This window comes from Macrosteles quadrilineatus, unplaced genomic scaffold (assembly GCF_028750875.1).
Source record: "Macrosteles quadrilineatus isolate MER2022 unplaced genomic scaffold, UCM_ALF_1.0 Scaffold_8__2_contigs__length_117827958, whole genome shotgun sequence".
NCBI lineage: Eukaryota > Metazoa > Arthropoda > Insecta > Hemiptera > Cicadellidae > Macrosteles > Macrosteles quadrilineatus.
In genome coordinates this window covers 109,304,977-109,317,449 of record NW_026542601.1, presented here as the reverse complement: position 1 = coordinate 109,317,449, position 12,473 = coordinate 109,304,977, and the positions used below count along the sequence as shown (strand labels likewise).

Below are 12,473 nucleotides of genomic sequence, written 5' to 3'. Positions count from 1 at the left end.
AGAGTTCTGGGCTCAAATCCTGCCAGACCAGAACCAAAGGCTTTAAACTTGTAAAATCGCTGTGACTCGGGTTACTTATCCTTAGTTACAAGCCATGTTTTTAAATTTTTTTTTTTTTTTTTTTTTTTTATAAAAAAGCATAGGCGCTTTACTCTATTTAAAACATCCTCCACCAAAATCTTCACGATTACTTAATTTAACACTAAGTTAAGATGTGCGCTTCATTTGATGGGATACCTAATCACTGACTTTAGTTGAGTATTTTCGACTTAGTTGTTTTATTGAGTTTGTCTTACTATTGTTCTAGATATATACTAACAAGAAATCTCTTCAATCATAGGTGTTGCAGACTTTCTTAAGCCAGAAAAAATAAAAATAAATAATGCAAATAAAAGAAATATGAAATCGTGAACGGCCGAAGAAACCGATGTAACGGAGATATCACAATGAAATGCACCATTTACATTAGCACACTTCACCCAGACATTCAAAGAATGTTCGAATCATCCTGTTTGAAGCATCAATCAAAGTGATGTAAACCAACAAACTGCGCATTTACTGTCATTCCTGCCTTCTCAGTAGGCTGGAACGTTTGGAGGGAAAGCTACATAATTGGCGCGGAACGGCCATCTTTTAATTATAAGCATCATTACCTTCAGTATCTGGGGGGTAAAAGAGGAACTGTAAACAGTCGGACTATTGCATCGGTTGAAATATAATATCGGTTTTATGTTTGTTTTTATGCATTACCAAACCGTCTATACAACCGCAGAGAACCTATGGGAAGTTGTTGTTAAGTGCAATGAGGTTTATTATTTTCCGTGTTGTCAGCTGACCAGAAATTTTTTATTTGGTCTCAGGCTTTCAAAGTTACCACTTTAATTACGAGAATCATAATATGATACAATTTGAATCAATTGTACAATTTTTTATGCATGCGATGAGAAAATTTCAACACTCACTTATTTTACTTTTAAGCATTTTGGCAGTTTAATAGTTTTCAATATTGAATCAATTAGTAAAATAAAATGTATTTATTTAATGTTTATTTTTTGTCCTAGCCATGAAACTGGGATTGTTTTACGCATTACTTACAGGGATATTATGAAACACACCATAAAATAACTTGTAGTACTCAATAAGTTTGAAAGTATAATTGTTGCATGTTCAAAGCGAATAATAGAAATATCTTTGATGTAATCTTTTTGTAAGTAGCTGCAGGAAAAGGTATCTAATTTATATTTCCAAACACCTGACAATTAAAATTAAACTGAATGAAAGAGTATATGTTGTAAAAACTAAGAACCATTAAGTAGTAATAATCTATGGTAGTGTTGTATCTATGTGTTTACACAATCTGTTCCAACAACTGCTATGTGTTTGTTAGTTATTTTCAATCATATGTTATTATTATTGTTCTAATGTGTTTCAATGTAAATAAATAAGACTTCAAATTAGGCTCATTTCAACTTGTAAATTCAAAACTATTTTTAATATTCAAAACTTCTAATACACTAAAGAAATGGTGACGAGAAGAGACTAACGTGATTAAAAATTTACAGTGGTTTCAAATATTTGATAAACTCATTTGTCTCAAACCATCTTGAAGCATGAATAGTGCAACTAGTTTTTTATACCGTTATTTTGTACAGTTAATGTGAGTACGCCCGGTGAGTCAGTGAGTCAGTCAGTGAGTCAGTGAGTCAGTGAGAAGCGCGGGAGGTGGCTGTACCGGCGCACTCTGCGCTCATGCTACTTCAGTTGTGTATGTGCGGGCGACCCAGCGTCATCCACCCTACAGCTTGTAAGTAGACCTACTTTTGTCTCAATGTTTCCATATCTTTTACCATGTTAATACGTACACTTTTTAAATATTTACTGTAGGGTAATATTTTGTGACAAAAATTAATGGCATTTTAAAATTGCAGGATATTTGCCTAATGGTGTGTTGAATGAATATTTATTTTGACAAATAGTATGTTGTAATATAAACTTACATTATCCATTTACATATTTTCCGTAGGAAAGTTTCTTGTGTAAAAACTAGCCTAGTCCTGTAAAATTGCATATTTTAAAGGTTTTAGAGACGGCAGAACTTATGCAAAATCTTTTCCCGCGCACAGGTCTTGTAAGGCCTATGCGCGGGACTATTTTTTCGTATTCTGAGATATATGAGATGAAAAAAATGTATCACCATACAAAACCGCAAAAAACATAGGCTACATTGTTTAAATACAAGCTGTAGGCTATGGCCGGATTTATTTTTGTGCCCAAGATACATTTTTACATATACAAGCAAAATATTAATTTTAAGATATTAATAAATATACAAAACAATTTTACTGTGAAAAAGATTATTAGTACATTAAGTTTGAAATATTCATAAACTTTGAAATGTAGATACAAATAGCATGGTTCCTTTTCAAATTCAATACCGCCTATAAGGACTACATTTTCCTATTTTTTTTCTTTATAAAAGTAAACACAAATGTAAAGACACATTAGTGTCATCTTACACAAGCTACATTAGAGTAACGTAAAAAAGAATGTAGGCCTACAGACAATTATGTGAATCTAACGTGATAAGTATATTTTCAAAATTGAATCAACTTTCCAAAACTTCTGTAAAATAGGTAGGCTAGTAGGTAATAGGGGTTTCTTATGAATTTACTCATAATGTCTTTATTGTAGGGTTTGGATTTTATCCATAGGTAGGTACTCTGAAACCCCCTAAAAAGGAACTTCACGACATTACATAATGGACACAACTTAATTTAAAATAAATTCAGTTAAATAATATATTTGAATCTTCTCCAGTGAAAAGGATTTAACAGTTTGTAAATAACAATTAATTGTTGGTAAAATTATTTATCTTTCGACGTGTTTTTTTTTCTGTTGACTAAAAAGGGAATACAGTCTTAAGGTCCACAGAAATACAGTGTATATTTATTGTTTTTTATGGTTTGTTTCAAATTTGTACATATTGAACCAAATTAAAGAGAAGTTAATGAATATTTATAAGGGCAAAAAATAAAACAAAGAAGGCATTTTTTAGAAATTTTCATTTTTAAATTTCGTATAGGCTATAGGGATACATATTGATACTACATAAAAGAATATTATAAATACATTTAAAACAATAATATATTCAACTGGTTGCAGTTTGACTGTTGAAATAATGTAATAGCCTAGGCTACAAAATGAATTTACGAAGTTCGCAGTTTTTAAACTTTAAGATATTTTAATCCACCCTTAAATTTCCAGCTAAAGATACCTTCTAGAAGAATACAAAAGTTATGTTTTGAACACCCCATTTTTCACTGATAAACCTACTTTGAATGTGATGTAGGAAGTAAAGATCACTGCAAAAGACTGTTTCAAAATAAAGTAGTGTAGGTAGCATTATAAAAATAGGTTAAATTCATACATTAAATTCATTCGGACATTGTAATGTTTTGGTAACCTATGATGTAGGGTCAACCGGGGCTAATATGAACACACCGAAATATTGGGGCTAATATGAACAATGACTTAAAAAGTCATTTATCTGGGATTTTTAATCATGAAAAAAATATAATTAGAAAGGAAATTTATTGTATTTTTTGTGTCCATAATGAGAAAACTTCAAATTTGACTTTTAGGTACTTTAAAAAAATACTTTGTTAAAACACTTTTTTTCCGCCCAAAAAACTTTTCCGCGCAAAGTGAAAACTTTTGTTATAACAATTTTTACATTGGTTGTAGGAATAATCTTAAGCCTGAATTTTGTTAAATAAGAATTGGGGATTATTTTTCTTTTCCCAAAGTTAAAATATATTAATAACAGCCAAAGTTATAAGCTTTCAAAGTTGGGGGGCTAATGTGAACAGTGAATGGGGGCTATTGTGAACAGTACCACCTTCCGCTATGTCGCCACAGTGTTAAAAACACTGGCTGACAGGGAGATCGAAGTGATGGGATTTAAATCCTGTGATGAGGAAAAAAAATCATTCCTGAAAAAAGAAGATGATAGGTATGTTTATTGTTTCTACCACTGACATTTTGGGGGAACTTCCAGCCCCTAATGTATGTGGAACCAGTGATAGACATAAGTATGTCTTCGACAAAATTGTCGAAGTTTTTGAGGCGTAAGTTCCTCAATAAACTTCTTTGAAGGCCTTACAGTGATAAAACAGTTTTAATTTTACAAAGACAACAGTTAAGGTGTTGAATAGGCCTAGCCCACATTTTTATATTTACCTAATAGGCCTAAAAATGCAATAAACTGTCATTTGCCTAAGCGAACAATTTGCATTGTCTTAAATTAGGCTATTTTTTTGTTTAAGTGCTTTAAACAATTTGTATGTGGAAGAAATTTTTAATAAATACTCAGGTATGTTGACAGATAATTTTTTTCTTGTTTTTATCTTATTATTAGCCCTGTATAATATTTATAAATGGTTTTAAAAAAAGGGTTACCGTAGGGCGACCCGCGGCTTTCCAAAGATACCTTCATATCTCAAAAACTATTTAAGATAAAATATTGAGACTTATTGCAACTGGTAGACTAGACCCTAGGCTTGTTCACAACAGCCCCCACATAATGCCTAGTGTTGTAAATAACAGAGTTATTAAGAGTGTTCACATTAGCCCCATGGGCTGTTCACATTAGCCCCTTTTAGCAGGGCTAATGTGAACAGTGGTTTTTAATTTTTTTTTTAATAATGGTTACATTTATGGTTTTTGTTAGTAAATAAATAGATTCAGCTAAAAGAGCTGTATACACTACTATTTTTTCTTTTCTTCTGTCATTTACCATTTTTGAGTTAATGTCAAAAGTTTACTTTTTTTGTTCATATTAGCCCCGGTTGACCCTAGTGGATTTATAGCCTAAGTACAGCACTTTCCCCGTCTATTAATACAAAACCTATTTTCTATCGGTAAAAAAGAAGCAACTTTGGTTGAGAAATTAAATTCTCATATGTTCGTATGAGAAATACTTTCCATTTACATAGGTAATTTGAATTGTACGAAAATTGTTATTTATTGATAGAAACAAATTGGAAAAGAAATACGAATATGTAAAAAATTATAAACAATACAGATATAGTTAGTAGCTAGTCAGTATTAAATGTTGGTAAAACGAAAAGTAAAATGTGTTATTTACCAACATACAAATGGAATTAATTTATTAACCAAAGCAATCACTTCATGTTTAATTTAATTTAAAAGACTACCTACGACATTTAGTGTTTGGTCTTCTTTTGTTTCTTCGTTGAAATTCATATTTTATTATAACAAAATTGTACTTTTATAATGTTCACGTCTATGTATGCAATTACTACTGCTTCTCCGTTAATTTCACCACATATAATTTACTGACTGTGACATATATAGGATAATTTACAATTACTCAAACTCGTTTAAATACTTCTAAAATAAACTAATAATTGGTCTGGGGATATTTACGTATTGAGTATCTATTTTGATTGAAAGGCAACATTTTATAATTTGACAATGTTACCTTATTATTATAATCGAATGTTACATTAACAGGCCAGCAAATGAAGCTAAATCCAAACCAACCTACACCTTTTGTAGGACGATCGGTGTAGATAAAAAAAATACTCAAGCGCGTCTAGCATTAGTTGCTTTCCCTAAAAATTTTGAACAAGAAAAGGGTAAGCACGTATTTTTTAAGCTATTTAAAAAACAACCATTAATTGTTTTAACGTAAATTTTTAGCCATGTAAAAAGCAAGCATTGATTGTAATATAAACTCAAAGGAAACACCTAGTTTTAAAACAATCTTTGTATTAAATAAATCAACATCAGTGAAAATAGCATAAACTATAATTTATTTTAATGGTTTGCCAGTAAAATTTCTGGCCCAAAAGTAAGACTCGTATTAAAATCATTATTAAAAAAAAAACTAACTTTGATTTTATAAATTTTCTTGAAAGAGTGTGTTAGAGGGTTCTGTGCCATGCTATGCAAATCATTTTGAGGCTTTTAAAAGTTCATGATTAGTGTAGTGATATGCATTCGTGCAAGTTTATGTATCTAACAACTACCTAGGTTATCTTGTCTGTGCTTATTTATGCATTTCCGGTCAACTTGCCTTTTAATGAACCTTAAAGGTTAGGTCCTTTTAACTAACCCACTAGACTAAAAAAAGTGTGGTTTATTTATTCGTTGGATGGTTTTGTTCGAGCATTTCAAAACAAAGGTGTTATCATAGGTAAAACTGTAAATTTCAAACCCCAATTAATAATAAAATTTAAAATTAAATAGTTTGCGTGATTTTATATCTTATGATACATATACAATATTTAAGGTTAACTTACTAACACGTTAAAATGAAATATGTTTTAATTAATATTGAAGATGAATTTATATCAAGAACTTGTCCGAAAGAGTTTTAGTTTCTTCAGGAATTCTAATTTATGCAAAAATCCAATCATTACAAATTGTTCTTTCATGAAACACAAAACTCAAACACTTTTATTTATATTTGAATGACAGTTCTAAATAAATCATCGATTTACAAATTAATTATATTACAACTTTAAAATTAAATACTTCACTAATATTTTTGTAATATTTATTTCGTGAGACCTTTCGCCTTCGTCAGACACAACAAACACATTGTGAGTTACGTTTATAAATAAACATTCCAAAATTATTTGTGAATTATTTATTTTAAAATATATTTAAATCAATTACCAGTTTTACATGAAGAAAAAGAATTATTTGATGTTATTTATAATATTAACCGAAATTTATCTTAACCTAAAACTTTATTAGCTTTTGCTTTATATCCATGAGTAGATGGATTACTTTGAATGCGTACGTTAAAACTCTAACATGTAAAAAAATTTGATTTCAATTAAAATATTAAAATATAATAATCTTTGATTCAAACTTCCACTGATTTTCCTACGGTTTATAACCACTCTGAAAGAACTAATGAATCAAAACTTTTTAATTTGGTGACTGGGGTGCATGGAAACAGTTCGCAACATGGCGAGTTCTTTGATACTTGCAAGTTACAGAGTGTAGAATTCCACGTGAAACCCAATAATGACTAAGTCTATGTCGCTGACATTGTCAGGATTAGTAATTTAAAGGTTTAACGAAGCAGAGACATCACCCTTGAATATTTTTACTCACCCTCTTTCAAATGTTACAGGTGAAGAGCTGCAATGCAAGAAGCTGCCACGAGGTAGTGATGGCGAAGATGGACCTCTCCTAGCATGAGTCGACAACGCATCATGATCCCGGAGGCGTTCAAGGTTCTTCCGCCACTAAGTCCAGAGCTTCCGGCGCCTCCTAGAGCTCCGCCACCCCATCGAGTGGCTCCCCCTGTAGTCAGGAGGGAGAAGACTGCCTTCGTCATCCTCAACGACGAGGCGCCACCACACGGGAGAAGTAGAGACAATTCTCCTAATGGGAGAGTGAGTCCTTTCCGAGGAAGAGGCTTCCGCGAAGAGACTTCCAGGCATGCCTCCAGAGAGCCATCCCCGTCACCTGACCGAGCGAGGAGAATCCCTCCACGAGCGAGGAGTAGATCGACCAGTAGACTGCCTGTAGCTACTCCTAGAACTGTCAACGGCTCCAGCACCCCTACCAGCCCTCCAGGAGTCTCTGGTATACCTAAGCCTATCAGCAGAAGAAACTCTTTGTCGCCAAATAGAGCAACTCAAGTGTTGAATCAAGTGAATAGAAACAAATCTATAAAGTTGCCCTCCCAAGGAAAACCAGTGATAATAAAACCAGTGTCTCAATCTCCTCGGCATTCCGTTAAGACTGGCGTTTCTCCTAAAAGAGTTGGATCTTCGGAGATCTCAAAATCCCTAGTGAATGGGACGAAACCACCGATTCCGAAGATTCAAGGAACGCAGAATCAGAAAAATGGTGAAAAGGAAAATGACAAACGGGGTAATCTTACATCTCCGTATAGGAAACGACCTCAGCCGAGCAAACCTGAAGCGGTCAAATCCCCCTCTAGGATACCGCGAACTAGAAGTGTCTCGAGAGGGAGGGAGGATAATGTCCGAGCTTCATCTCCTGTACGAGCGGTTGTAAGGGCTTCACGAAAACTACCTCAAGGATCAACTAAACCTGCTAACGGTGACAAAAAGGGTGTTTCGAATATAGAAAGGAGAAACAACGCTAAGAAAACTGGCCCGATTGCAGATAAGAAGAATGCAACACCAAAAACATCCGTGCCAACAACACCAGCGACACTAGTCGAAGAGAAGCCTAAGCTTAACTTAGACCTTGACAATAAAATTCCAACACCTATAGAGGCTGTTGTTTCAACACTTCCAGGAACTGACGACAAGACTCCGGAACTTGAGAAGAAAGAAATACAAGAAGCTCCGATTGAGGTGCAACCCCAGGCTCAGGTACAATCTCCTCCACCGGCAAAGACAGTGGAGGTAGAAAAAGAAAATAAAACAGAGGAAACTCAGAAACCCCAGGAAGCTCCAACTGCTGCTAAAGATACCAAAGAAGAAGTTCCAGAAGCAACTGTTACTCTTGTACGAACTACAACTGCTCCGGCCCTGGAACTGGCCCAGCCGGATGTAATCCCTACGATTTTGTCCAAGGGAGAGCAGGAGATCTCAAAGTCGATCAGTGAAGGTCCTTCTGAGGAGGATCAGGACGAGAACCCAGGAGGTCCGAAGGGAGAGACTCTCGCCTCCGTGGAGTCTGTCAGGTCCAATTCCTCGGTGGAGACAGTGCGAGCGGCAACCAAGGCTCAGAGTAGAGAGAATGAAGTGGAGGTACTTAGCGCCAACAACCTGATGAAGTCCGACAGCCACACCAGAAACGTCGCGTGGGACAAGTGAGTCAAATTTGTCATTTATTATGTTTATGGGCACTAAAGCTCAATTACATTGTGAAGCTGCAATTGCTGATAACGGATATAGTCGTGTCGTATTATTTCAAATCGTATGTTTTATTTTAACAGCGATAAGTACTCTTGTTTGGTATAAAAAATGTGCGTCGATCTCCATAATTTATAACCCATAATCCGGAATCAAATAACTGTTCTTATGATCGGTCTATGAAGTAGGCCTATCAAGCTTTTCGTTTCCATTTTTTAATTAGTATTGCATTTTTAATATTTGGCTGATGAGTCATGTAAACTAAAAAATATTAAAAAATGTGTATGATACAAATTTGTTATTTAAAACTATTATAAAAACGAATTTTTTCCCATGTTTTCAGTAGTATTGAATTTTCTACATTTAGCTGATGCGTGATCTAACACTATTCAAAAATTATGTGTGATACAAATACTGTATGTTATTTAAACAGTTATAAAAACAAAGTTTTTGTAATTTGGACGAAAGGCTCTGTTTTTAATTTAAGCTTTTTGGTAAAAGTAGAAAAGCCTTTGTCTCCACGAAATGCTTAACTTTAAAATTTTATGAAATTTGATTTAATATATGCCTACTGGAGTTAACTAATAAAATGAAAAGACATTTAGACAAACACAACTACTTATCGAAGCTATTTTACCAATCATTTTAAGTATCAAGGCATTAGTTATGTCTTTAAATTAAAGGACACTTTTAACTTTATGAATTCTCAAAGAAGACAACGAGGACGTCAGACACGCAGCGAGACGCGTCCACACGGCATACTCCACTCGTGCATACATTTACGTCTATTTGGGTCATGGGCTAACTTGTTATACAGCTGTTTTGAGGTTACTGCTCAATAAAGTATATTTCTGTAAACGGTTATATTCAATGGCACTTTGATGGGGATTTAGAAGTCAACTATCTTTCCACAAGTAGTAGTACAGTATTATTTTATGATTAAGCTATGGTAAACGACAGATTTAATTTCGTAATGGTTCCTATAAGTCTGTAGGAGTGAACTGGTCTGGTAGAGTGCGAGACTTCGGTCCCCGAGGTCACTGGTTCAAATCCCGCCAATCACCAATGGATTTTATCCCAGCGATAATGCCACGATCCCCTCTAGACATAGCGTGAAGTAATGTGGAAAACAATTCTAGACCAGAAATTAAAGGAATAGTAAATCTTTTTGTAAGTCTACTAAGACTCGTGTTAAAAAGCCACATAGAATAGGTGTTTGCTATGTAAACACCATTTCAATTCGCTGGGTGATACATTGCCTTTTTATCAGCTTATAGATGAGTTTTCGAATCCAAAATTTCGCAATTGAGCTAGCAGTAAAGATCAAAATAGTATTAACAATTCAAACCCTTATTTCAAATAAACATTACAGTATAGCTGTATACTTTAACACACAACTTATCTATCCTAACACTTCCAAGTAAAACATACATAAACAAAACTTTAACTCTAAAAGAAATTTATCATTAATATTGAAGCTTGGGAACATTTTCCTCAACGAACTAATTTCGAAGATGAAAGACTGCAATTTATTAAGGTTAGTAAAATAAGTAATTAAAGAATAAAGCTAGGTGTGCATGTCGACAGGCAGTATATTAACACTGGACATAACGCCTAAGTTACCCACTAACTTAGACTGTCTTCTTATTGTTGTGTGCTCGGCCTATCTTCCCTATCTAACATTGAACATTTTGTAGAACCTTTAAAACTATCGAACCTACAATTTTATTTGCATTCAATTTCTGAATTACAGTCAAAAGTAATTCATAAACAATATAATTTATCTATAAGTTTTGAAGTATTTTAAAGTATTCTTCCAGATTGAAAATACCCCCGCCACAGCAAACCTAACGACGACTAAACGAATTTCCATTCGTCTGAATTGACCTAGGTTTGCTGCTACAAGGAAACTGAAACTAATAAAGTGTGTTTTAGTAAAATAATAATAGCTTAGTATGAATTAAATATGCCAAGTTTTATCAAAATATATCCATAAACAAGTAAACTACAACATTTTACAATATTCTCCATAAGAATAAAATGGGAATTTTAAATTTACAATTTTTGAATTTTTCCATTACCAATAACCGTACAAAAGCACTTTGTTATACTAAATTATTTGTTTTTTTAAAAAGGTCTAGAGAAAAATTGGGAAATTTTGTGTTTTGAGGGTCAAAAATGAGAAAACCCATTTTTACCCCATAAAACCCCCTGTAAACCCCCATTCCCATGGTCCGATCATTCTCGTTCGCGAACTCATTCAAGTTGATCTCGCCTTACACCTATAAACCAAATTTCATCAAAATTGGTCATATATACAAATTTGAACGAATTGTGTTTTTGTCCTCTGGGGACATCAAAATGAAAATGTAAATCCGTCCCGGGCCTAGGTCTTACCGTACCACCTACGGTAATAGCTACTTCGCTATATAGAATATCGCTAAAAAAAACACACCTATCATGGTAACAATATGATTATTTAATTTGTAATATTTTGAGGACTGAGGAATATTTCAAAGTTTACATAAAAAGTGAATTTACAAAATGAACGAGATTAAAACGATATGGAATTAAAACTATAAATAATAATAAACTTAGACTTTTTATATGAATAAACAGTTTTTATACATTTGTACAGTATTTAATTTAGTGAATACGACTAATATTTTAGTTTGGTGCTTCAAAATGGGTTAAAACGTTAACTCATCTCACAATTGAGTTAGTAACAGTAAATAAACTCACTTTAACAGACTAGAATAATTGCACAAGCTTGAAAACACAAAGTCTATATGTAAGACTATTTTTTATTGCAGTAAAGTACAATAGGGCAATAAAACGACTCAACTCTATATTTTCACTATTGAATGTTACTTAGAAATTATTAATGTCTAATAAACTCGAGTTTACTGTGACTTCGTGCAGGTTTTAGCTTTAATTGCTTGATGAGTTACTATTTGATCATATCTAACCCAAGAAAAGGTTCGTTTATAGTTTTAACGCTATATTAAATACCAGTTATGTCGTGGTCGTTTGAATGCGACATGATATAGTGCAGAAATCTTTGATAAAGGTTATTTAAGAAATGTATATATTATTTATTTGTATTCGTGTGTGCAAAGCTTCCGATGGTTTTATAACACTTACAGAGATGGATTACTACAGAGTATTAGGAATATTGTGTGAAATTATAAATATTACTAACAACTGAAAAAGATGCACGGGAAGCTTTTTAATGGAACAACTAGATATTTTAGTTAAATCAATTTGCGTTAGAAAAGTGTCTCATTTTTTGTTGGAAGGCAGTGTATTTTAACCTAAAAACAAATGATTTTGTAAGAATAGACATTGGATAGATACAAACATTGGTTTTGAATTTCTAGAGGTTATTGTTAATCTTCAAACGTTACTATAGTCTGATGACAACTAAATTGAAATCCAATCCAAGAAAATATGTGTAGATAGTTTAGCGATACCCTTACTTAATCATATAACTTTTCAATATTTAATCTGCTTGTTTTTTTACGTTAACGCAAAAAGTTTTACAAATACAGTGGATAAAGTAAGAGTCGAGAATGGGAAATATCGGGTCGTAATTAG

General features: G+C 33.1%; 1 protein-coding gene across 1 annotated transcript in view; it reads left to right on the top strand.

Moving 5' to 3' along the window:
* Positions 1-1,769: 1,769 nt before the first annotated feature.
* The window catches only part of LOC129000654 (protein stum-like), a 41,406-nt gene continuing 30,702 nt past the window's right edge, over positions 1,770-12,473 (top strand). Inside the window, exons 1-2 of the mRNA XM_054427614.1 lie at positions 1,770-1,804; positions 7,172-8,833. Coding sequence (XP_054283589.1) covers positions 7,236-8,833 — 1,598 coding nt within the window. The 5' untranslated portion in view covers positions 1,770-1,804; positions 7,172-7,235. The remainder of the gene's footprint in view (positions 1,805-7,171; positions 8,834-12,473) is intronic.